Here is a 26,363-nt window from a genome sequence, read left to right as displayed (position 1 = left end):
AGATGAAAAGTATTCCTGTGTATTCCTATATCTACTTTTTCTTTTTTCTTTTTTCTTTTTTTTTTTTCTATTATCTAAACTAGTCCCTGCTGATTTCTCACTGTCCAATCCAAGGCTTTTCCCAGGAGAGGAAAAATGGTTTTGAAACCATAGTGAAATTAATTGACTTTTTCAGTTGTCTGGTCATGATATTTTTTTCCATAAACTTTAGACAAACATTCAGTGTCATATCCAGTAGGCAGGGCTAGAAACTTCTAAGCAGATTTGTTTTCTCCAGATGCACTTTCTGAGTTGTCATTGCAGGATAACAGGGTTCAAATCAATACGTGTGACTGGGAACCAAGGAAACACCAGACCTCCACACAGGCACGTGGCATCAGCTGTAGGACAGTCCCTAGAGAAACCTCCTGCCTGTTGTGTCACCATGCCTCACTCACTAGACCCACTGAACAACCCAATCTAATGGTTTTGAAAGATGGACTTTAAAAAACTCACGCTGCATATATTTACAGAAATATCTAAAACAGCTAATGACCATGGGAAAATAGATGCCTAAATTTATTAGACTTTTACCTACCCTCTGAGTTATCTGCTCTATTCAGGAATTTATGAATCTTGGAGAGGGCTATTAAAACTGCTCCGGCCTGTGCTGCTCCTAGACCAGGAAGGACAAGATCCATTAGTGACAGAAACTCCTCCTCTCATGTTTCTGACTGTCATTGAATCAAACTAGAATGAGAAGGATGTGAATACTGTATGCACAATGAATAAAGAAAAAGACTGCCTCAACAACATGGTACAGTGTGTGCTTTAAAATCTTACCTCTCTGGAATTTATTTTCTCTAACATCAAAGAGAAAATAAAGAAGAATAGATAAAGAAATAAAGAGAAATAAAGAGTATGAGAACTTCACTTAAATAGAAAGTTCTTGTAGACTTTGTGAAATGCCTTCTCCTTTTGCCTCCTCCTCTTTAGCACAAGTTTTTGTTGTTGTTGTTGTTGTTGTTGTTGTTTTTAAGAAAAAAAAGAAAAAAAAAAAAAAGACAATGAAGAAGCCAGGCTGACAAATTATGGCCAAATTGTACCAGATATAATTGTGTGAGAGTAAGAGCTTCTTGCTACTTTTATTTCTACCTCTCCTACACAAGACAACAGCACAGTAAGAACACAGAGGCAGAATTTGATTGCTACAGACAAGTAACACCCCAGGTGCTCCAGAGGTTTGCACTTTGTAAGTTATTTTACAGATTTTTCTAAGGTATCTGCTAATGACATTAAACAGTTGTTTACAAGTACTTTTGCAAACTATAGATGAGCTCTGTCATATAAGCAGGTTATGTTAAACAGGTTTGAGGAGACTTGTTTATGAAGTAAACAAAGACTGAGGTGCAACTGAAAATTTCGTAAATAATTTTCACTGCATAAAAGCCTACATGACAGCTGCAATACTTTTGAAGGTGAAGTATGTCTTTTCAGTCACCTTACACCTGATTATTTCTTCTGATCTGGGTAGCCCAGCAGAGTACGAATTCTGTCCAAGATTTCTGGATGCTGGGTGCCCATTTAGCTTGCATAAGACACGTGAATACACAGATCTATTGTTCATTGTAAATACAGTCAACGTGTATGCAATGTGTATCTAATATGCTGTAAATAACCTGAGCGTATGCAATGTCTACCACACCATGGCTGTGCTTTACACAGAACTTCTAATCTGCACAAATGCAGAAATATCAATACATCTAGAACATATCAGACCAGAAATATATGTTCTGGTCTGATGAAGCCTGGACACTGAAGTAACCTCCTGAAGGAAGATGCTTGCAAAGGTTTGGGAAAGTTACTTTCTACATTTGACATTCAAAATAAAATTCTAATTTTTGAAATTAGTTACTGAAGCTCTGAGTCAAACTGCAGGGAAGAAATTATGCTGCTCTGCAGCACCATGGTGGTTAGCATCATTGTTATATTCAGCCTAGGTACCCATATGTCCTTATAATAGTGATTATTTTAATATTGACCAAGTACACATTATTTGCTTGGGATTTCCAAAACCAGCCAGATTCTGATCTAGTTTTCTAGATTTTCAGAGAATCAAGTTTGTCTTCAATGCAATGCATATATCTGGAATTAAAATCTCTAAGAGCATAGACCTTTTCTGTTATCATATGTTCAGGCAAGTGAGCTTATTTCTGTGGCTTCATATGATAGGCAGTGAGACAACATGTTGAAGAAAATCTATACTTTAGCCTTTAACAAGTTAAATAAACTGACCAGTACTTGAAATGAATTAGAATTTTCCTTTACTAAGGAAGGCTGCAGCTGTCAGGCTTTGCTCATAGTATTCTGCAGTAAAGCTGTCTGGAAAATACATAAATAAATAAATAAATAAAAGGAAAAGAAGAGGGAAAAAAAAAAAGAAAGAAAAAAAAGAAAAGAAAAGAAATATGAACTACAGAAATCATCCATCTAATGGCTGCTGCTTTTGCTACTTGTGATCTGAAAAATGACAACAAAAGAAGGTTAAAATAATCAGCAATGTCATAAATACTACTCAAGCCAGCAGTCACATATGGTAATTTAGCAATATAGATGGATTTAATGAAAACTGAGATCAGCTCATATATCTGTCATCAACCAAATCTACAAAATATTTTCCTCAGAAAATGAAATTTAATGATACAAGTTCTCATCTTTAGTAGAGTTTTAACAACTCCAAATGGTAAAAGTAGTGCTGGTTTAAAGCATTCTGTCAGCTAATTTTAACCAAACAGACAATTCCTATGACTATTGCCTTGAAGAGAACAGATTGTGCGATAGGTCATAATCAAGCACACATCCTTAGATTAACGGCTCCAAAGTACTGCATACTTCTGTAAGTCACCCTGTAATGCAAAACCAAGTGTGATTTGTCACACCACTTCAACCTTCATTACAGCTAAGATAGTAGTGTGGAATTTTTCAAGCTTCACAGGATGAATATTAAAATGGATAATACTAGCAAGCATTTTAAAGAATAATTCTCAGCACTTGCCAAGTCATGCTCTCTGAGGTATCTGCCAGTGTGGGAGGGATGCACGCTCTCAAGGGGGGCCTGTGTTTCATGGTCATCTCAGGCAGGGGGCTGCAAAGTTCATTAAATGATCTTATCTCAGTACTGGTTCTGTTCAAAATAGCCTTGATATGATGAAGGATTTATGTTACCCCCACTTCAAATAAAAAGTACCGAGGGATGCATTTCATTACTGCCCTGTGACACTGGAGAAGCCAGGGCTGCAGTGGTAATATTCCTCATTTGTTTGTGTCACAAAGAGGATTTATTTGCAGGGAGAGTCCAACTCCAGAGGTAAGTAAGTATATTTTTTATTTAATAACAATTTTTTCACAATAATGTAAACCAGAAATGCATTTGTTCCCTAACTTTAATTCTCACAAAAGTATATTGTAGGAAAGAAGAGAGTGTGAGGAAAATGTCAGGGAAGAGTGCCCAGTTTAACAGCATTCTAAGGAAGCTGAGTAGCATTGATACAGAAAAAGTATTTACAGGCAATTTCCATACCACAACCCTGGATAAAACACCAGGAGATGTAGCTGTACATTGTCATCTGATGGGCTTGAATGATAGCTAAGGTTACATATGTACTCCTCTTGCAAAGGTTTTTAACGGTGATCGGCTACTGAGAGGCTTTTTAATTTAACAGCAGACACTTTCACATGAATCAGGACCTGTTTCTCTTGCATGTTTTGTCAGAACTGAATGATCTAATGAATAACATGAGCCCCAGGCAAGATTTATCCACTTCTTTGATCCTAGATCATCAAGCCCTCCTGTACTCAAAAATCAAACAATGAAACAAAACACATTCAAGATCCTTGGTCTGCTACTAATAAATATTAATTTATGTTTTATACTTGATCTTATTAATTCAGCAACTTATAGGATCAGGTTTCAAATGTATCTGTCAGAGGGGAAAATCTTAATGGTTAGAAAAGATGTTAGATCATGTGAAGAAACTACAGCTTCTTTAAATAAGTTTTAAATGTTGAAAATTAAAATCCAATAAGAGCTGGACAAATCTATAGAAAGCTCATGAAAGGCATTTGGATGTTCTGTATTGTATGATGCTTATGAAAGCTATTCACTCAACGCTTGACTCTGTGTAACTGTCATCACTGTCCTGTCTGTGTCCTGGTGACAGAACCTGTGGGAACACAGGCAGCCGTCATGGAGAACTAGACACAGGAGAAGCTGGGGAGCAGAGGGGTGCTGAAAAGATACTCATGGGGAGGGTTGGTGAGATCAGTAAGAGCAGTCACAGAGAAATGCAGCTCCAGCAACAAGGAGAAAAAGAGATCCAGAGAGTACAACAGAGCTGAAAAAATGAGCTGGAAAAAATGTTCAAAAAAGGAGGTTTGAGGCAGCCAAATTAGGCTCTGGAAAACCAGAGGATTAGCATAGAAGGTGAAGGGGGCAGGAGGAGGAAGATCAACAGACATGAAGGCGGAGAATAGAAAGGTAAAGGTCTCTCTCATTTAAGTTCTTAGCTGTGGGCCGAAGTCAGCAAGAACAGAATGCAGGAAAGCAAGTAGCTAAATAAATAAATAGGCACAAGAACAGAACAAGGATAGTAACAGATGAATGGGTGACCTGGAAGGAAATAAAACTTTTGATTCCTCAAGTGTTTTGCTCAAAAGGCTTTAAGAATTTTAACACACAGATGGAGGACTGCTGAGCCCTCAGGTGCAGAAAACCAAGGCAATCAGTTCCCTCCAGTTCAATAGTTCAATCATTCATGTATCTGATGTCCAGGAAAGACTGAACACCAGTAAAGAGAACTGGGGCCCAACAGATGAAGAGGACAGAAGAAAATACTTAGTGTGTTGTGTTCAAAGGCATTGATATTGTCTCTTTAGCAGTATAATATGAAGACAGAATACAGACACCAAGAATCATGTCTTTTTCATGTTTCATTTTTGTAAAAGTTTTATCTGAGAAAAGGTCCAAATTTTGTTATAGCTCAATACATTTCAAGAAAGTTGTTCTCCAAAGCTGAAAAACAGGCCCAGAATAAAAACAAACAAACAAATAACAACAACAAAAACACTCTAGTAATCAGAAACAAGAGAAACAAGAATGGCTGAAATGAGACTACAGCATGGTTGCTACCTGCAAACATTTTGATTTTCATATTCCAGAACTGATTAACTGATTTGCTAGATGTGTATGTGTTGTAACTCATGCATTCAGATAACTCTTACTAGTATTACTCAGATGTGTCAATGTGGTTGCCATTTTCATACAGGAAAAACTCCCATCACATGCAAAAGTCCAATTAATTTGAGTGGACCTTTTAGACAGAAAAAGACCTCCTGGCTGAGCACGTCCTGACAACAGAGTGTTTCAAGGTCTGCAAAACTAGGAAAGACCAATGGTAGAATAAATCGTTTGTCTAAAATTCACTTATTTCATTGCAAACTTCTTCTCTTCTTACTTCACTCTTTAGAAAGAAAAGCATAGATTGATAAGATATAAGGCTGAAGTACAAATGGAAAGATCATAGGGTTGCACACATACAAGCCATACATTTTTTTCTGATGTGACACACTACAGCATTTTCAAAAGAGATTAGGCTGGTTTCAGGGCCTTGTGTACACCAGAAATACCCCAGGTTCAATGCTGACCCTATCTAGCGAGCCTTGCTAGACTCTGTTGCCTTTTTTTGTTTTTGTTTTTGTTTCTGTTTTTGTTTTTGTTTTTGTTTTTGAGGTGCCACATCCTGGCCTGTGCAGGCAGGCAGCTTCTGCCCTCCCAACATACCACCTCATTCCTGCACAACACTCATGAGGCAGGCTGCATTATGCGACCTGACACACAAACAGAGGGGTATAGGGGATTGATCTACTTTCTTCTGTCCCTAAAGAGTCCTTCAGGCTCTCAAGATCTAAGTTAAATTTGAAACTGGTGTGCTTCCTCAGTCAGGTTCTATCTGAAAGCAAACCTCTGTTCGTCCTTTGAGATGTGAATTGCTGCCAGCTGCAGTAGCAGGAGATAAATGATATACCCAAGATCCAAGGAAAAAGAATGAAATCATGTCTGCAATTTCAAGTCCCATTTTCTAAGCTCAAAGCCAATTTCTTATTGTTTTAAAGTCAAACATCAGCATTAGCATACACAGATTCTACTCTCCTGTACCTCATGCAGTTTTTGATTAATCCAATGTGTGTATATAATAAACACTGTCACCAATGCTTGTATATAAAGAACACTGTCCCTGAGCAAGGTCCATGAAAATGTAGATGGATAAAATATAGGATTATTTCTACAAAGATGCATAGCGCCTTCAAAACTCTGAGTAATTGTGTTATGCCATATACAAGACAAGGATAAGAATAGCTTTCCTGATTCATGCAGATGTTTTGTAAATTAAAAAAAAAAAATCAACAAAAACAAGCAAACAAACAAATAAACCAAACATACATTTCAAATAACAATTTATGGTCTATTACAGGGAAAAGGAAGAAAAAAACAACAACAACAACAACAAAAAACACTCTTTTCTTTACATACCATTTTCTAGATAAGCAACTTCCAATTCTCTTCAAGAAACAACATGTTTTTCTTGGTGTAATGGCTTCTCATAGAACCAGTAAGTTCCAGCTTCAATCTATCGATTTCTTTTACTTACAAAAGAGTCAAGATGTCACACTGAATTGATCTTACATTCCCTTCTTTTGTTCTACCAACACATTTTTTCAGTTCCAGATAACAGTGCCAGTGTCACTGTTTCCCTACCTTTGTAAGATTTCCTTTAACAAACTGAGTCTAAATATTATTAACCTGTTCCAAAATGATTAAACCTAAAAATAAACAATCACGTCCATCTTGTATAAGATAAAGCCTTCCTAGAATTTATCTAGCTATTCCTTTCATCTGAGAACAACTACATTTGTTCAGCTAGCTAACAACTAGTGCTCTGTCAAGGATGATTACAGAGAAGAGACTCTCATTATTGTCATATGGAAGGATTGTCACTAGAGACTTGAATAAAGCTTAGTTTAGTCCTAGCTGTTGCACACTAGTTTAAGTCAGGCCTAACTGAAAGACCTATAAAAGGGCTATTGGAACTGCCTATATGATTTAACAGTGTATTTCTGACAACTTGTTATAGTATACATAGAGATTGTTCAGGATGTTTTGGAGGCTGATTCCATGATGTCTTTCTCTGCTAAACAAGGTCCCTTTCATTTTCCGCTTTGAAAAAGATCTAAGCCATGAAAATAAACTGTACCCAGTTGATAATTGCTGGTGTGAAGCCACAATACAGGCTTAAGTCCTGGTACTTTCCTCCGGAAATAAAAAATGGAGTAGGAGAAGAAAATAGAGAGTTGTCATCACTGGCGGAAGATGTTAGCACAGAAAGTGTATCTTGAGAGAAGTGAAATACGGATAGACTAGGTTTGATATCAATGATTTCCCCACAATCCTGAAGGCTTATGATAACAACATTGAAATGAAAGGCTGGACAGAGTTGAACTCTAATGTCTATGTGCATGATGCATAAAGGTAAAGGAAACCAAGGGGGTTATTTTAGCAGAGTTGTTGAGGAGTTCTTGCAATCACTGAATGAATGGCCTTAAATAGCAGGTTTGAAGTAAAAGGTTGTTTAGGGTAGGATGATTCTACAGCTGAGTGATAAGAATTGTGATGCATTGATATACTGGTGTTTATCAAGGATTTAATGTTGAGATGTGAAAGGATCAGTAAAATGATGATGCAGAAATTCTAGTTTCAGTTGATAAGTATTCAGGTGTTGTCCACTATCAGGAGGAAAGAAAATAAAGAGGAAGATCAAGGGCTGAGTATGAGAAAAATTCAACAATTTAAGGTACCCATTTGTTAATGCAAAATAAAGTTTTCCTAAAGACATATGGGCTTGGACAATGGTCTTAGTGTGCCTGAGCGAGCAAAAACAATTTCACTGATGATAAACAGAAAAACATACTGATGTATTGTATTGTACTGTTATTGCTGAATGACATTGAATAACAGCTCTCTTTTAGAGGGTTTAAAACTTTTGCCTTGGGATTTTTTATTATTTTTTGTGAGGAAAGGGGTGACAGAAAGACTTGTATATAAAAACATATTCAAGCCAGCATCAGGAATATAAGCAATCAAACCAGAAGGCAGAACATCTAAAACTGGTAAAGGTTGTGTGTATACTGAAAGTGGGCTCAGTTATACATGGTGATGGTGGTTCAGAACTTTGACTCATTCAGAAAAGCTATTCATGCATATACATGGAGAAGAAAAACAACAACAACAACAATAAAAACATCCACAGTAAACAGGAATTTACATTCAGAAACATGAATATATTATATTTTAGGACCACTTCTGATTAAAGTAACAAGGGGTGGTTATTTCCTGTCAGTGTTTATTTTGGAGCCTGAGGATCTGGGATTTTTGCCTGGTGTTCTTCAGAAATATTGTTATTCTCAAAGATTAAGTCCCATGGTAAAAAGTCCATTAGTCTCACTCAGATGGCTGTCACTATTGCTTCTTCATAACTGTCTAGACTACCCCTAGGTACAGACTTACAGAGGGTAGTAACTGCTATCTGGGAAACTGGGTTTGTATGATATATATATGCAGATTTATAGAATACTTATATTTTATGAGCACATGTCCTCATATTAAAAGAACTTTTGACCCAGAATTAGTTGTCCCTTAACACAGCTGAAAATGTTTAGTTGTATTGCAATTCACATTAAGGACTGATGCTAACACATACATCCAGCAATAAGTTGCTCAAAACCTGGAAAAAATGTTCAGTAATTTAATTTTATTTATTTATGCAAAACCCAGGCTCAGATGCACAGGTTCTATCATTCAGAGAACACGTGTTGATGTATGGGTGGTTTACAGGGAACCACAGTGAAGTCATTGTAAAACCTCAGAAAGAAATCAACTTCTTCAAAAGGCTACTTTTGTTCTCCACTCACAGTTTCTTTATAATGTGTCTTACAGTTTATCATAAAACAGTAAAATATCCAAATGTAATTATGTAAATATTACTGGTTCCAAATTTGGTTTTCTTACTATTACTGGCAGGGAAATGGCAGCAGCTCCTTCAAGCTTTTCCAAGGTAGCCTTGAGGGGCTTGTTTACAAGCTCTCTATGGCTCTGATTAAAATAAATTGCAAATAATTGCCATGAATTCAAACAATGTATGAGAGAGCCCTAAATACCTACATATATACAAGAGAGCCCCTTGGTTAAAAACAAACAAACAAACAAACAAAACAAAACAAAACAAAAAAAAGCATCCTGGAAAATATTTTAGTGCCATATAAAACCACACCACTATTTGGAAGCTATATTTTCACTATTTGGAAGCTATATTTTCATTACACATTTATCAAAATTTTGAAAGTAATGATATGTTTTTTTTGCCTGGAATGTGACATACAAGAGCTTGACTGTTAGCCTATACAAACTCATCCTGAGACAGAAATTCCTTTCATGGGATAACATTTAATTCCAAATTTATTTTTAAGATGACATTAAATGAAGGAGGAAGAACAGAATGGACGCAGGTATGTAAACACACAGAATAAAATTGCTCTGTTTTGAAAGTTACATAAGAGAGCACAGTATTTAATAAACACAGTGGATTTTGCAAATAAACATCTTTTAACAATATGTACACATGTATTTATACATGTAAATTTTCTTCTTTCCCCCAGAAAATTACAGTAAAAAATAAAATCATTAACAGTAAATCACCAGAGTTCTTTTTCTTCATTGTTTTAAGTTTAATCTACAAAGGTTATTTCATCATGTTATGGACAAAAAAGCTGTAAGAAAAATCCCACTAGATTTGACAATTTTTATTTCTTTTCATTTTTGAGTACTATAAAATATATCTTAATCTTTAAGCTAGAGAAAATAATAGAACTGTTCCACATTTTAAATTTAAAGATCACAGACAGAGATGAGAAATACCTGAGATTAACATAAAAGAACTCAAATCACTGTAAACAGCATATCCACAAGTGTCAGAGCTAGGAATGGGAAGTTTAAATTGTCCACTCTTATCTTTGTCCTACATAAAAAAAAATGTGATTGTAACTCTGTGAGAGTGTAAAACATCAGTACTGTGCTTCAACCATGTAAACATACCTGGGACCAATAACTTGTAATAAAAGTGTTTCACATTTCTCTTTCACAGAAAATGAACAGTCAATACATACGTCACGAAGTGAGGGGATGTGAAACCAGTGACCTGAGAAACTTCTGGGAAAAGACTATTGAACAACAAACTCGGTATCTGCAAATTGAAAAAGAACGTCAGCAAAGAAGCGCTCTGACAAAGTAAGTAGTTTGCATTTGGAAAAACAATTTGAGTTTCCATTGTAATTCTTTTTAAAAGAAAAGTGGACCTGTATTAATGTAATTTAATGAAAGCTGAAAGTAATGTTTATTTTCCTTAGATTTTGGGAAAATAATAAAGCTTCCCAAATTGACATGATAATGGCAATTAGTTTTAGCTAGGGCTTCAGAGGATAAGAGAATAATTTACTCTTCTTCACTAAATGGGACAAAAGTGTGGAACTTTCTGAAATTATTAGGAAAACTTCTAGCAGTATTTTCTTATCTTAAACATCAAGGTTTTTTTTAGAGCAGGCCTAGTGCATATGTGTACCTGGTTCACTTTCTTTCTCTGTGGCTTTGCCAAGAATATAGGTTCAATTAATTCACATGGTTTAATTTGCACAAGGTAAGTCCATAATATGGTCCAAGTATTCTATCTGACCAAGACAACTGTCATCCGTAGTTATACTTACTTCAATTAGTCATAATTTCCTAAATCAGACAAATCAAGAAAGACCAGTCTGCTGCAACATCAATAGTACAGTTTTACTTCACATGAAGTCTCCCAGAGTTTAAGTCACATGCAAGGATAGATATTCTGACTTGGGATCATTCAAAAAGAAATCATTTATTCAAAATTCCCCTCATATCTCTCTTTGAGTTAATGTTTAGCAAAATAAGGGCAACAAAGGGCTTGCATTAATAGCCCTGGATGAAAGAACACTGCAATCAGTCTCTAACAAGTTTTACCTGCTTTTAAGTCCTAATTTCAACATCTCAGTTTCTCTGATGTGAAATTTTTGTCTTTTCTTTTTAAGGCAGTTTTCTGTAGTATATAGATACTACCAGAAAATAAAACAAACTTCCAGCTATCACCACTTTCAACATGTGCAGTATTTCTAAGCCAAATAGTTCAGAGGTCTCTATACAGCTTTTTGCTAACGTGTTTCCGAGGAGGGGAAGTGGGGAAACGTTGGGTGATGCTACCCACCAGGTGGCAGCAGGCAATTTCCAGTGGAGATGACAAGTCACTCCGGCACAGAGGCACTTGAGAGAGGATGCCACGGGAGATGAAAATGAGCCACAACGATCAGGTGATCAGATTTAAGAACTAGTCCTGAACTTCCATCCAGCAAAATTCTCTACGTGTGCAGAACAGTTTTCACGGCAAACGGTGAAAAGATCTGTATGACAGCATCAGTGGGAGAGATGATGAGTACAAATCTGTTCCCTGAAAAAAAAAAAAATTTAAAAAAAAAAAAAAAAAAAAAAGGACAATCTGACCAGTGTTTTTGTCTTTAGGCTCAGAAATGAATGGATGGAGAGGCTGGAAAAGCGGATAAAGATGTTGAGAACTGAACCTGAAGACCCATCTAGCTGAAGATCCACATTAATTGCATGTAAAAAAGAAAATAGTTTTGTAGGAGAGCATGATGGTATGATTCAAAAGCTCAAGTCAATTTTACTTTGTGGCTTACATGAGCTATCTATTAGAATAGCTGTCCATTAGAAGCTTCATGTGTAAAATGTGTATTGCTGCTTTTAATATTATGTATCCATCCCGTTATTTGATAAACAGAGATTGAAGTACTCTGAAGTCTTCAAGACTAATGAATCATGGTTCACTGAGCTGGGGATGCTTGGGAAAAATACAGTTCAGCTACATAGCATTCAGCAAAAGCATTTCCTGGACGTTTTAGTTTTCTCTCTAAACTGATGGTAATTTAATGAAATGGTTCTCTTTTTAATGACTAGTTGAGTGTTTCTGGTTTTGTTTTTGTTTTAAATACAGCAGAGCCCTTCTCAGACTAAGGAAGTGGGGACATACATAAAAATACTATCACATCCAAAATCACAAGTAGTGTTCTATTTGTTAGGTGTAATAGATTCTTGCTTCTGTATTAAATATCTGTAAAGTCATTAATACATATTCTGAGAAATAGACTTTGTGATATACCAACAAGAGTTGCTTTATTTGTTAACCCACATTATCTAACTTGAGATGCTATACCATCAAAGTCAAAATGACTTAGAGTTTGGGGGATAGTTCTGGTAACCAAACCAACTTGTCTAGAACTGGTTTGGTACCTCTTACATAGAGCAAGCTGGTGCACCTTCAAAGCTGCCTGTCATCATGAATGACAAGCACACTTTTTGCTATAACATGGTGCGACCCAGTAAATATTCTTTCACAACCACTACATTCAGAAACACAGCAAGTTTCATCTTCCAGATTTGCCATTAGTCAGAACTGTTTCTAATGCTTTCTGAAGATGTAACATTTCCTGAAATAGTATCAAAGCTTATGAATAAGCTGTTATAATAAAACTGCTTCCTTTTTACAGTGACTGCTTTGTTGCTAACAGAATGCATGAGATGCTATATAGAAAAATAGATAGTTCTGAATACTCTAAAAATCTCTTTCCTCAATTGCTTAACTTTTCAGTCTCTTTTATATGAGCATTTCACTAGTTCTCTGGTAATTTACATTGTTTTACAGTAAAGATTTGAATTGCCAGGGGACAAGAAGAGAACAGAGGAAAGGTTTGTGGTTTTAAATTATTTAGAACATATGTTCTTTAAAAAGCAAAACAAAAAATTCAAATGCTATTTGTTCCATCTTTATACAACACCTTTTAAATTTACTTCTGTGTGTCCCAAGGTCAAATCAGATCTATTATGGGAATTTAATGATGTAAATAATGTTTGGGAAGCCTGAGAAATCCATTAAAGCATGAAAAAAAATGACCTTGAAACATGTGCTCGGAAATCAAGACATCAACAGGTATGTCACCAAACTGGAGAGCAGAGTTTGTCTGGCAGCTGAAAAAGCTGCTAAACTCATATTCTTAGCTGGACCTTTTCTTAAATCAATTTTTAAAGCAACTGAAAATATACATTATTATCCAATCCAGAGGATAACAGTATATTTACAGTATAACTGTAGAGGGATGAACAATCCCCATGTAGATACACAGGTTAATGATAGGTGTTAGTAAAACTTAAATTTCTTTAAAATGCCACTTCACACATCACAGTTCTCCCATCTTCTGTCTGTGCTCTATGCTTACTGAACTTCAATGCACCGCAGAATTGTTTTTATACCACTTTGACTGGAACTAAGCTGGAACTGAGGTGAAAGCAACATTTTCTGTCCCCTTACTAATTGTGTAAGTGAAAGCACAATGTGCAAAACAGAAGAAATCACAGTTTGTGTATTTTAAAAATGAAGGAGTCTGAAATAAGTTTTTCACATCTCACACAGTTTAGATCTTTCTCCTGCCTTTCTCATAAAGTTAGTCAAAATTAAGAAAATCTATGGGAAACCAGAAGAAGAATTGCCAGGAAGAGATTAGTGGGGTGTCCTGGTAACAGGAGACACTGAGAAGGCAGAAATACTGAATGTTTTCTTTGCTTCAGTCTTTGCTTCAAGGATTCCCACCCTTCGCTCCCACCCCTCTCCCCCAGAACTCCTGAACTCCTCGACGCTGGAGGGAGGAGAATGGGTCTGGGAAATGGAGGGCTCCCCCCTGTTTGATGAGGGAGTGGTTCGGGAGTGTCTGAGTGGGCTCAACACACACAAATCCATGGGTCCTGATGGGATGCATCCACATGTGCTAAGGGAGTTGGCAGAAATTATAGCCGAACTGCTCTCTATCATCTTTGAAAGGTCCTGGAGAACAGGAGAGGTGCCTGAAGACTGAAGGATAGCCAGTGTCACTCTGGTCTTCAAGAAGGGCAAGAAGGAGGACCTGGGAAACTACAGACCAGTCAGTCACCCTGGAAAGGTGTTAGAACAGTTTGTTCTGGATACTGTCTCCAAGCAATTGGAAGGGAAGAATGTTATGAGGAGTAGTCAGCACAGATTCACCAAAGGGAAGTTGTGCTCAACCAACCTCATTGCCTTCTATGATGGCATCACCAGATGGATAGATGGGGGAAGAGCAGTGGATGTCACCTACCTTGACTTTAACAAGGCTTTTGATACTGTCTCCCATGACATCCTGATAGCAAAGCTGAGAAAGTGTGGGGTAGAGGAGTGGGTTGAGAACTGGCTGACTGGCCGAGCTCAGAGGGTGGTGATTGGTGGCGCAGAGTCCAACTGGAGACCTGTGTCTAGTGGTGTTCCCCAGGGGTCGGTGCTGGGTCCAGTCTTGTTCAACATCTTCATCGATGACCTTGATGAGGGAATAGTGTCTGCCCTCAGCAAGTATGCCAATGACACAAAGCTGGGAGGAGTGGCTGACATGCCAGAAGGCTGTGCTGCCATTCAGCAAGACCTGGAACATGAGCCAGCAGTGTGCCCTCATGGCCACGAGGACCAATGGGATCCTGGCGTGCATTAAAAGGAGTGTGGCCAGCAGGTCAAGGGAGGTGATCCTCCCCCTCTACTCTGCCCTGGTCAGGCCTCACCTGGAGTACTGTGTCCAGTTCTGGGTTCCCCTGTACAAAAAAGACAGGGATCTCCTGGAAAGAGTCCAGTGGAGGACCACAAAGATGTTACAGGGCCTGGAGCATCTTCCCTAAGAAAGGATGAGAGATCTGGGTCTGTTCAGCCTGGAGAAAACAAGACTGAGAGGGCATCTCATCAATGTGTGTAAATACCTGAGATGTGGAAGACAGAGGGAGTTGGCCAACCTCTTTTCAATGGTTTGTGGGGACAGGACAAGGAGTAATGGCCACAAGAAGGAGCACAGGAAGTTCCACAACAAGATGAGAAAGAACTTCACAGTGAGGATAACGGAGCACTGGAACAGGCTGCTCAGGGAAAACATGGAGTCTCCTTTTCTGGAGATATTAAAAGTCTATCTGGACACATACCTGGGCAGCCTGCTCTAAGGAACCTGCTTTGGCAGGAGGTTTGGACCTGATAATCTTTTGAGGTCCCTTCCAACCCCTACAATTCTGTGATTACTTCTGTGATTACTTTACAGACTATAGTCTGCCCCACTTACCTCCAGTCCTCCATTGTACATTTTATATGATTATGTCACATATTCTTTGGAATATGTACTATCAAGAAATGAGACTCCAAAATCATCTTTTTAAGTGATAAAATGGAATTTATTTTATCCAGACTACATCTTTTGCAGCCCAAGGCCAGGAGGAGTTCTAGGAACATATTTCCAGAATTAAGCCACTTTTCTCCTGAGCTTTACAATTCCACCTTTAGTGTCTAAATGAATTATTTCAGGTTCAGGCTTCACAGTGTTAGATTCAGGAGATAGGGCCATGTAATCTTTATTTATCTAAGTGTTAGTAATACATTTATATACAACCTCCATCACTTTTGCAGGGGTTATTTTTTTAATTACTATCAATAAAAAATAATATATATATATATATAAAAGAAAACATACCCACTGAAATAAATGTAATCTAGAATCAATAAGCAAAAATGAAGTGCAATAACATTAAAATTCAAGTCTAAATGTCAAGAAACACACTTAATCAGAAGCTAGAGCAGATTATATGATGTAAGTGGCTCCAGCAATTTGAAAACACAAACCTGTAAATCTTTAACTTACCTTGAGGATTATTAAAGATATTAAAAGAAGTCAAAAGAAAGAAAGAAAGAAAGAAAGAAAGAAAGAAAGAAAGAAAGAAAGAAAGAAAGAAAGAAAGAAAGAAAGAAAGAAAGAAAGAAAGAAGAAGAAGAAGAAGAAAAAAAAGTAAAGTAAACTGCAGTTTCTGTAAGACTCAGAAATAAGGAGTAGAGAAACCTGACCATAACTCTAGAAAAGAAATTAAAAAAAAAAAAAAAAAAAAAAAAAAAAAAAAAGACAATAATTAGAAAAGCTAAAAACTGATAAAATCATCTGGGATTACTAAAAAAATCATTATGGTTACAGTGGATGCTTAGATGTTCTTCAGACTACTTTTCACTATTTTTCAAATATTTATAAAACAGCTCCTTGAAGATGCACTTCATTTCTCTCGATTTTCTTCTATCCATATTTTCACTCTGCTTTTGAGTGATTTGTAATTAAAATGTGATAGATACTTGCCTATCATCTTAGCTTTCATTATTTTACCCTTCCTTTGCTTCATCCTGACACTGAGTAGCAAAAAAATGCCTGTCACTTTCTCATTGTAAATGCAAGGTACCTAACTGTTTGATAAAGCTTTTAACACTGCCAAAAATCAAACGTAGTAAAGTTTTATCATCCTCTGATACAAGTACTAAATGATCTGGACCCAAGTCTTTTTAAATACTATTTATGGGAAGTACACTGCATTCTAGCACAAGAGTGACAGATACCCCATTTTAGCTGTATTAATGGCCTTTCTAGTGTATGGATAAGGTGTGACAGCTGTGAAGAATGATTCTGACAGTAACTTAACAGACCTCTTAGCTCAAATCAAGATAGCTTAAAAACAGTTCTTTTCTCAGTAGTCCCTCCTGACAATGTCCTTTACTAATCAAGGAGGTCCTCCCTGAAGCTCTCTAATTAAGGAGCAATTAAGCATAACTCAGACACTATGGCCAATTGTTGAATTTGAACAAATTGTGGAAGTCAGGCAAAAGACAGGATGTCTTTTTGTTGAGATGGTAGAGACAAATCAAGTAAATGGTTCAGCTATGGCTGGGTGAAGTGCCTGGCCCTGTCACAGCAGAATCTGCAGCAAAGCCTGTCCAGCATCTCACTGCAGAAGCATCCAGAACACTGTGTTCAGCATGACCCAGCATCATATGTTCCCTGTTGTACATCCACTTGATCTTCATGTAGGCATCTACATCTCTGTTTGGGCTTTTGGTGACATTTTCTGAACAGGAGATTGACCTATTGGCCAATTCTGAGGTGTTTGAAGTTGACAGCACTGAAATAAACCCACTATACAATACCAAGTCGGCCTATCATATTCTGCATTTACTGTAGCAGTAAGTACAAACAAGTTATTCTGTGCTCTAGAAAAGTCTACACACTGAGGATTTGGACCCCAAGATACAAAAACAACATGAGAAATAACCCCTGCCACACAGAGATTAGCTTATAAACTGGACAGAAAGAGTGGAGGAGGAGTGGAAGGATGGGCCAGAGTCAGAGGTCAGGGAAGAGCTACACTACCTGGGGTCAGGTATGAAGTCAATGTCCAGTTGATCAACACATTGGATAATGGGACCCATGTTCACAGAAAACCAGTCCTCCAGCCAAAAGTTATATTTGAGACCTATTTAGACCCTATGACGTGATACTTTAAGGGCCTTTATTCAGAAAAGACATCCCCATGCTAAAACCTGCAGCCATACTTTTCTTGCATAAATAGGACTCAGTTTCATAGAATCATAGAATTTGGATTTCAGTTGGAAGGAACCTTAAGGATCATCCTGTTCCAACCCCCTTGCCATCAACAGGGATGCCACCTACTAGATCAGATTGCTCAAAGCCCCATCCAGCAAGGCCTTGAACACCTCCAGGAATGGGGCATCCACAACTTCTCTGGGCAACCTGTGCCAGTGCCTTACCACCCTCTGAGTAAAGAATTTCTTCCTTATATCTAATCTGAATCTACCCTCTTTTAATTTAAAGCTATTACCCCTTGTCTTATCACTACACTCTCTAATAAAGAGTTCTTCTCCAACTTACTTGTAAGTCCCCTTTAGGTACTGGAAGGCTGCTATATGGTCTCCCTGGAGCCTTCTCTAGGCTGAACAATCCCAACTCCCTTAGCCTGACTTCACAGGAGAGGTGCTCCAGCCCTCTAGTCATTCTCATGGCCTTCCTTCAGGTTTGATCCAACAGGTCTACATCCTTCTTGTGCTGGAGGCCCCAGAGCTGCGTGCAGTGCTTCAGGTGGGGTCTCATGACAGCAGAGTAGAAGGAGAGAATCACCTCTCATGACCTGTTGGCCACTATGTTTTTGATGCAGCCCAGGATATGGTTGGCTTTCTGGGCTGCAAGCATGTTGAGCTTTTCATTAACACACACCCCCAGGTTCCTCTCCTCAGGGCTGTTCTCCATACATTCTCTGCCCAGCCTATATTTGTGCCTGGGATTGCCTGGCCCAGGTGCAATACCTTGCATTTGGCCATGTTGAACTTCATAAGATTTGGGTCAAACTGCTTCTCATACTACAAACCAGACTGGAAAGAGAGTCAGGGTTGATGAGGAACATGCAAATCCATCACAAAATATGTCAAAATATAGGTATATTTTTGAATGGGTTTTGAATTATGAGGTCTGGATTTATCCCACTTAGGATGAGAATTTAATTCTGAGCATGGCACTCTGAAGACCAAAGATAACAGAGTGCCTGTAATAAGGAGGGAAAATCAAACCAGAGAGCCCAAAAGACATGTTCTGTCTGAAAGCCCACAGAGGAGTCAGCTGTGACATACTTAGCTCACTGCTCTTTTAACCTTTTCAAGACAGTTCTCTGTTGGCAACCTGTGGTCTGTGGCTGCTGGCAGCCTTTTGGAGAGTTAGCCCTGTAGAGGGACAATTTATAATGTGCTATCATAGGATACCTCACTTAAATCTCATAGTTCACCCTTCTACCAACATAATCTACTTTCTGTTGTGATTAAATATAACATCTTCAACCTAGCCTACACTTCCACAACTCATCCTGCTTCTGTGATATGTATTACTAACACAAGCACTCCAAGAGCATTCCTCACAAAGCAAAAGCTCCCTCATCTCTTCATCCTCCTCTGCAATGATTTTTTCATTAGTGAGCACAGTGTGCAGAACGTTGGCTGCAGCTGCTTTAAAAGCACTGAACATTTCCCAGAGGTTTGATTTTATTCCCACCTCCTCACTCCTTGCACATATTCCTTTTTATAATCTCACCATTTTTCCATCCCAGAGGGTTGAGTGGAATAGCCCTGGTGTCAGAGGTCACTGGTGAAGTTTACGCTGAGATTTGAGTGCTTTATATTTGTGACCTTTTGCCCCTTCTCCACTTTGGGAAGGAAAAAGAACAAATTCGCAAGCAGCCTAATAGCAACCTGCCAACATTTACTGTAGAGAATAGGACTGGTTTTGAATTGTAAAACCAGTAGAGAATTTTCAGGCACTGACTCTGACTGCTTTAAAACTCACCTACTATCTCTAAAAACAGGGAGCAAGCATAAAGTCATTTAAAGTTTTTCCTTCTCTTTATTCTGGGATGAGAGTTCAATACCAAATTCCATCTGAGAACAAATTTTTATGGACAAGTAAGAAAGTCCTTTGAAACTAGGGGATTATAATAGAAATGCTGACACAGCCTTATTCATGGGCAGGAGAGAACAGTGCTGGTATAATTACTCAATGCAACTAGAATCTTCATGGTGCTCTAAGTCAAAAGGAAAATGAGAGGCTTTGCATAAAGCTGAAAATCTATCAGGACTTTGATGTAGCTCTAATCCTACCCTGCCTAATAGTTCATTTAATGTCCAAGGGAATGAATGCAACTTAATGTGTCATTTAAGATTATTGTAATTAGAAAAGTTAGAGCAGAAACAAACGGGAAAAAAAAAATAAAATAAATCTCTGTTTGACTTGATTTACCCAAATTAAATGCTATTGTCAGAATATCTAAGCAGTGTTTCATGATTTAGGTAATGTTTTAGGGGAAGGCATGAGAAATTATCAAGTTCTCTATTGAAAAAGAAAAGCAAATAAAAATCTGCACACATCATCTTTGTACTGTTTGCAGATTATAAGTAGGCAATGTTACACTGAAGACCAAATTCTAAGATAGCCTTTTTACCGACAGAGAGGAGCCTTAAACCTGATAATCATCTGCGCCAAAGGCCAGAGCAGTGGGACTTTGTGAATGGCCCCATGAAGTATCAGCTTCCACTCCAAAAGAAGCAGTGCAAATGGCTACTCAGTGGTTACTAGAGATATGCATGCGTAGATTTGCATACTGAAATGGTACCAAAAGCCCCTGGCACCTTTATTCAGTCCTTGTGATATAACACAATAGCCCCAAAGCAGTCATATTAACAACAAGCAGCAAGCCAGAAATATAGACTCTCTTATACGAGCCTTTGGGGACAGACCTCCTGGTCTGTAGAAACAGAGACCCTTTAAACCAGTGGGTTCACAGAGCAAAGAGGAGCAGCTGAGCTCAAGAGGAACCCTGCCACAGAGTCCAGGCCCTTAAGAGACAAAAGAGCCTGCTTACCCCATGTCCATCTCTCAGCTCTGAGGTCTTTCATGTATTGCAGAACTCTTGAGGAGAGCATTACTCCAGTCTTTAAGGTGGAAGCTGAGTGGAAATCTCAGAGGGTCAGGACACCAGCCTTTTTGTGAAGATTCCTCAACATTAGTCCTCAACAGGGTGATCTTCAGCCTGCACTTTAAGGAATAGATGAGCAGGCAAATACTAGAGCTGCTCCTAGTACCTCTCAGAGCCATGAGTTCTGCCCTCACCTCTAGCCATCTCCACTTCCCTCCTTGTGTCAGGAGAGCTGCTGGGGAGGCTGCACAGGGAAGCATGTCAGAGAACTCATCCAGATGAAATAAATAGATACACACACAGTTTTGCTTGGATGGTTTTCAGTTCCAAGTCCCTGATCTGATTTTCTACCCTCTCATGTAATGGTAGAGGAGTCTGGGTGCTGGCAGTATGGCTGATGGAGGGCTGAGCTATACAACATAACACCCATCCTAGCATTTTAAGCCCAGGTTTCAGACAGACTTCTTTCTGCCCATGTCCAAGCTATTTAACATGCTACCTCCAGTCTGAAAACAAAAGGCAATTAACAATGGTTAAAAAATAATGAAATCCAAAACACCAGTGACATTTACCTACAATTTTGGTTTTTATTAGCAGGTCCCAAAGCATTTAAAGATGAGACCTATTACCCCATCTTTTCACTGAAGACGAAAATAAGGCAGAGAATTATGTCTTAAGGCACGTAGCTGGCCAGTGCTAGACTTTGGTTGTGTGCCTAGACATATGCACTAGTCCAGACCCTTATCAGCCAGAGAATACTGTCTGTTTGCCAAACACAAGGAAAATGTGCCCAAACTGGCTAAGATCTTACAAACTTTTATTGTGTATGGCATTGGCTCATTCATAAATCACACATCCCATTGTTACAACTTGCTTCACTCATCCTTTTCCAGAAACCAATACTCCATGTGGTAATCAAACAAATGGTAAACCTACCCTGGACAAGTTCTTCAGTTGTCTCTGAAACGATGTTTCTCTCCTGTGTTCAGGTGGGGGAAACACCCTGGCAAATGATTGATTTGCCATATATCCCCTTCACAATTTCAGGGTAAAATAACTAAAAATCAAACATATACACCACATGGAATTTAACAATCTGTTATTATCATTGAACCAAGATTACTTTCGGGAAGACCATCTATGGAACTGTCTGCACAGAAGTTCTTAATTTCATCTATCTTCTGTATAAAGGATTAAATCATCCAACATATGTTCACATTAGAAAGGGTTATTCAAGCAAGTGGCCATCTCAGGTCAGAGGCTATTATATTCAACCAAATAATTCACCTTTACCCATAAGTTATGAACACCACAAATTGCTTGTATGATTATGATGACCTTGATCTCTTCTTTTATAATTTCTTTCATCTGAAGAGCAATATTTTTGCAAGGAAGTGCAAATAAAGCTTTTCAGCTTTACAGTTCAAAATGACCTGAAAGAGACATAGCTTTACCAGAACAGAGAGCCTTTCAAGAGCAAAATATTGCCTCCTGGTGTAAAAATGATGTAATGTTTCTCTATTTTCATACTCCAGAAAGAATCAAACAGCACATAGCTGAGCCAAAAGATTGATTTAGCTAAGGAGCTGCTACTTTATCTTTCAGAACATTGAATGTTCAAGGTCATTTTGGACTACTGTTTAGTTTCTTATTTAATTTGCTCTGTTTCTTCTAAAGGCTCAGGAGATCTAGCATGGTGAACCAAAAAGACCAGGCTACAACATACAAGATAAAAACAGAGCAGCTGCATAACTCTGGAGGAGCTATTTCCTAAACCTCTGTCATTTTAGCCTAAATACTCCCCACAAGCCCAAAGCTCTGCTTCTGTACTGCCCAGAGCAGCCCCAACCTGAACTGCACTCATGCCTCATTCAAACATGAAAACAGACAAGGCAGCAAACAACTCCTCTGACAGGACCAGTGTGGTTGACATATTTCTCACTCATGCCAAGACCAGCTTTCCTGGAAAACATAGCAGAAACAGAATACTCTCCTATGCAGAAGGGATACAGGGGAAAAAATGCACAAAATAACCCTTTTACTTTTCATTAGCTGCTCTACTCTGGGTAGTAATTAGGGCACATTCACAGCAAGGAGGAGATCCAGAATCTTCTCAGCCCCAGCAAATTCCTGACTGCATCTCAGTGAAAAATCCTCAACTGCTTTGTTATTTGAACTCTCTTGTGAAAAACAGATTCAAATATATGATGCTGAGCATGTGTATAAATAAGCAATATGTGAAAGGCAACTAGCTTTCCTGAACCTGTAAGTAGCACGTAGACTTTACATGAGTATAATATATTTACCAGAAAGCTGAGGGGAATCATAAAATCACAGAATGGTCTGGGTTGGAAGGGGCCTCAAAAATCATCTAGTTCTAAACCCACTGCCATAGGTAGGGATCCCACCCACTAGATCAGGTTGCTCAGGGCCTCATCCAACCTGGTTTTGAACACCTCCAGGGATAGGGCATCTTGAACCTCTCTGGGCAACCTGTGCCAGTGCCTCACCACCCTCTGAGTGAAAAATTTCCACCTAACCTCTAACTTCAATATCCCCTCTTTTAGTTTCAAACCATTCCTCCTCATCCTGTCAATATCTGATTAAGCAAAGAGTTGCTCTCCATCTTTTTATAAGCCCCCTTCAAGTACTGAAAACTTACAACAAGGTCCCCCCAGAGTCTTATCTTCTGTAGGCTAAACATCCCCAGTTCTCTCAGTCTTTCTTCATAGGGGAAGTGCTCCAGCCCCTTGATCACCTCATGGCCCTATTCTGGACTCACTCTAACAGCTCCACATCCTTCTTGTGCTCCAGACCTGGACACACTACTCCCAGTGGGACCTCACAAGGGCAGAGTAGGGCGGAGCAATCAGCTCCCTTGAGCTGCTGGCCACTTTTTTTGATGCAGCCCAGGATGCAGCTGACCCTCTGGGCTGCAAGCATGCACTGCCAACTAATGTTGAGCTTTTCATCCACCAGAACCCCTAAGTCTTTCTCTGCAGGGCTGGTCTCAATGAGTTCTTCTCCCAGTCTGTACTCATGTCTGGGTGTCCTGGTTTCAGTTAGCACAGAATTAATTTTCTTCCTAGTAGCTGGTGGAATGCTGTGTTTTGGCTTAGAATGAGAAGAGTGCTGATAACACCCCGATGCTTTAATTGTTGCAGAGCAGTGCTTATACTAAGCCAAGGACATCTCAGCCTTTGCTCTGTCCTGCCAACGGGCAGGCTGGGGGGTGCAGTAAGAGCTGGGAGGGGACAGACCCAGGACAGGTGACCCAAACTAGCCAAAGGGGTATTCCATACCATCTGACGTCATGCTAAACAATATATAGGGGTGGCTAGCCGGGGGGAGGGGGCCGGACTGCTCGGGGTTAGGCTGGGCATCGGTCAGCGGGTGGTGAGCAATTGCATTGTGCATCACTTGTTTGTACATACTATTATTACTTTCGTATTATCACCATTGTATCATCATTATTATTGTTGTTATTATTATTTTGTTATTTTTTTTTTTCCTGTCTTATTAAACTGTCTTTATCTCAACTCACGGGCTTCACTTTCCATTTCTCTCCCCCGTCCCAGAGAGGGGGGAGGGTGAGCGAACGGCTGCGTGGTGTTTAGCTGCCGGTCGGGTTAAACCACGACACTGGGATTGCCCCAGCAATGAAGAGGACCTCCAGAATCTTCCAGAAGGCTCACAGCTTCATTTTGAAATGAGGATCCCTGCCTTACATTCATTTCAGACAACATCTTTCCATGTAAGCGCAATCCTACTAATGGTAACACCACAAAAAAAAAACAAACAGGGGCTCAAGCTGTTCAAGGTCCAGGTTGACATCAAAAAAATATTAGTATTAACAATTTGGGACAGTAGTATTCCATATGCTGATGTATTTTTCCTTGTTTTCATTTTATACCCTCTTAACAAAAGCTGCCAGTCCACCTTTAGCAGATGATTTCAATTAATGATTAAACACCACCTTTTAATCAAATAACAAAGGTACTATTTGCTCTGATAGTTTAGTAATAAAGATGGTGACACCGTAGACTGTTCTGACATAATCTGCCTCCTTATAAAATTCTCATCCCTGTTAATTGTCCTGTTAAACATGACTCAACTCGGAACTCACTCTCAGAAACAATTAGCAAAGCACACTGCAAATAAATGACTAGAAGCTTCCTGATATTGCAGCCTAAGTTATACCACACACAACTGTCAAAATCTGAGAGGACTGGCTACATCTCTACACAGCTCTCAATATATGTTGAAGAATAAGCCAGCTAAAGTGAACATGGTCCTGATTAGTACAAGAGGAAGACAGGAAAGAATAATCGTAGCTGTGTAAGTTTTGAGTCTCTGCTTGCTCATCTCCTTCCTAGACTCCAAGGAATTTCCCCAGTACAGTTTTAGCAGCTGATAACTCTGGCCCCCTCCCAAATCAGAGACCACTTCTTCTGGATGAAAATCTTCATAGGGAATTGCTGGCATATTCACATTTTCCAGTTATATTCACATCTTCAAATCTTTAAACTATGACTGTCCATATTTGGGAAGAAAATAATGCACTGGCAATTTAGCTGAACACTTTGTTGAGGTGAAGGTCACATCAACCAAGTCATGCTGGGAACAAGGGTCCCCCCTCCTTCACACTTCCTATGTCTATCATTTGGAGACAGTATAATGATTTACAAGTCTGCTTGATACCAAGACAGTATCACTTAAGGCTATGTCTCCATGGCAATATTTCATTAATCTACCTTCCTCACTTGTGGGAAAGAACAGAAGTGTTATGTTCAGGAGCATCCAAACACCTTGTTATATTACCATATGTAATTTGCCTCTTAATCCTTTGCCTCTTCATAATTCTATCTTTATTCATATTAACTGGTTCTTACTATGGGCAGATGTTCAGGATAACAAAATTGTCTCTTGCCATTTTTATCTTCACACATTGTAAAATATCTACCAGAAACTATAAAAATTATGTGAGAAGTAAAATCAACATATTTCTCTGATTGCTTTCTTGGCATTCATTATTTTTCCAGTGCCACTTCTGAACAGCTTCACTGGAAGCAAAGGCTGAATTTTGAATGATGTGATTTTGACAGCCCTTAATAAGAAACAGATGGCACGTGTATTTGCAGAGATGCAGGTGGCTGAATTTGACTCAGCTGTATCGGAGGGATGTAGATGCTACTTTAACTCAACTAATGGAAGAAGAGGAGGAAAAGATATAAATTTAATGTTTACTTTGGCAAAATATATATCTGAACCAATCTGACTGGGGGAAGTTTCTCTACATGGTGTTGTCATCTAGAAAGGATTTACAGGAAAGGGTAGTAATGTAGATCTGAAAAACCTGCAGACACAGAAGAACTTTAGGTCACAGAGGCCAAAAGAAAACACATGCCAGGCTTAGGCTGGAGATGGAGCAGCAGACACTAATCATGAAATCTCTCCTTAAACTTCACAGGGACAAGTACAACTTCCTGGCTGAGGTCCAAAGTGTACCAAATGATTGAAGCTGCGCTACAGAGAGCATAGCCATTTGTTGTGTCCTGGTGGATATAAAACACAATAATTAAGGGGAAAGAGGAAGCGGGGGGGAGGGATTGAGTTCCAAGTTTCTCTGATAATGTAAAGGTTGTTTTGCAGCCGACTGGAGGGAATTTTTCTTCACATGGTATACTTGCATTCCTTCAGTAAAGCATGAGTACTGTAGGAATATCTGGAGATACAAAGTCTTTGGAAGGAATGCTGGAAAAATCCAAGGTGGAAAGAGCCAATCCTGCAGGTATCTTGTCCAACCACTGAAAAA

At 38.7% G+C, this 26,363-nt stretch overlaps 1 protein-coding gene and 1 long non-coding RNA gene across 4 annotated transcripts in view; one reads left to right on the top strand and one right to left on the bottom strand.

The window, feature by feature from the left end:
- Window positions 1-3,231: 3,231 nt before the first annotated feature.
- On the top strand, window positions 3,232-11,965 carry LOC311426910 (protein FAM240B-like). 3 transcript variants are annotated; one of them, XM_084503727.1, is made up of 3 exons: window positions 3,232-3,346; window positions 10,233-10,375; window positions 11,678-11,965. In XM_084503727.1, the coding sequence occupies exons 2-3, from the start codon at window positions 10,236-10,238 to the stop codon at window positions 11,754-11,756; spliced, it is 219 nt and encodes a 72-aa protein (XP_084359853.1). In that variant the 5' UTR covers window positions 3,232-3,346; window positions 10,233-10,235; the 3' UTR covers window positions 11,757-11,965. The 3 variants fall into 3 exon arrangements, with proteins under 3 accessions (XP_084359853.1, XP_084359854.1, XP_084359855.1); XM_084503728.1 differs by having other exon boundaries at window positions 3,251-3,350; XM_084503729.1 differs by lacking the exon at window positions 3,232-3,346 and adding an exon at window positions 6,549-6,647.
- LOC311426911 overlaps window positions 9,516-26,363 on the bottom strand; it is a 41,226-nt gene continuing 24,378 nt past the window's right edge. The window contains exons 4-5 of the long non-coding RNA XR_014687112.1: window positions 11,367-11,606; window positions 9,516-10,331 (exon numbers count right to left, since the gene is read on the bottom strand). This is a non-coding gene — a long non-coding RNA (uncharacterized lncRNA). The remainder of the gene's footprint in view (window positions 10,332-11,366; window positions 11,607-26,363) is intronic.

This window comes from Aythya ferina (genome assembly GCF_964211825.1).
Source record: "Aythya ferina genome assembly, chromosome: Z".
Classification (NCBI taxonomy): Eukaryota; Metazoa; Chordata; class Aves; order Anseriformes; family Anatidae; genus Aythya; species Aythya ferina.
Note: the sequence above shows the minus strand (reverse complement) of the source record. Positions and strands in the feature narration are given on the sequence as shown.

Excerpts from the sequence above, each read along its gene's own strand:
- LOC311426910 (XM_084503727.1), top strand. The coding sequence starts at position 10,236 with ATGAACAGTCAATACATACGTCACGAAGTGAGGGGATGTGAAACCAGT. Across the intron at positions 10,376-11,677 it reads CAAAGAAGCGCTCTGACAAA|GCTCAGAAATGAATGGATGG; the intron begins GTAAGTAGTTTG and ends TTTTGTCTTTAG.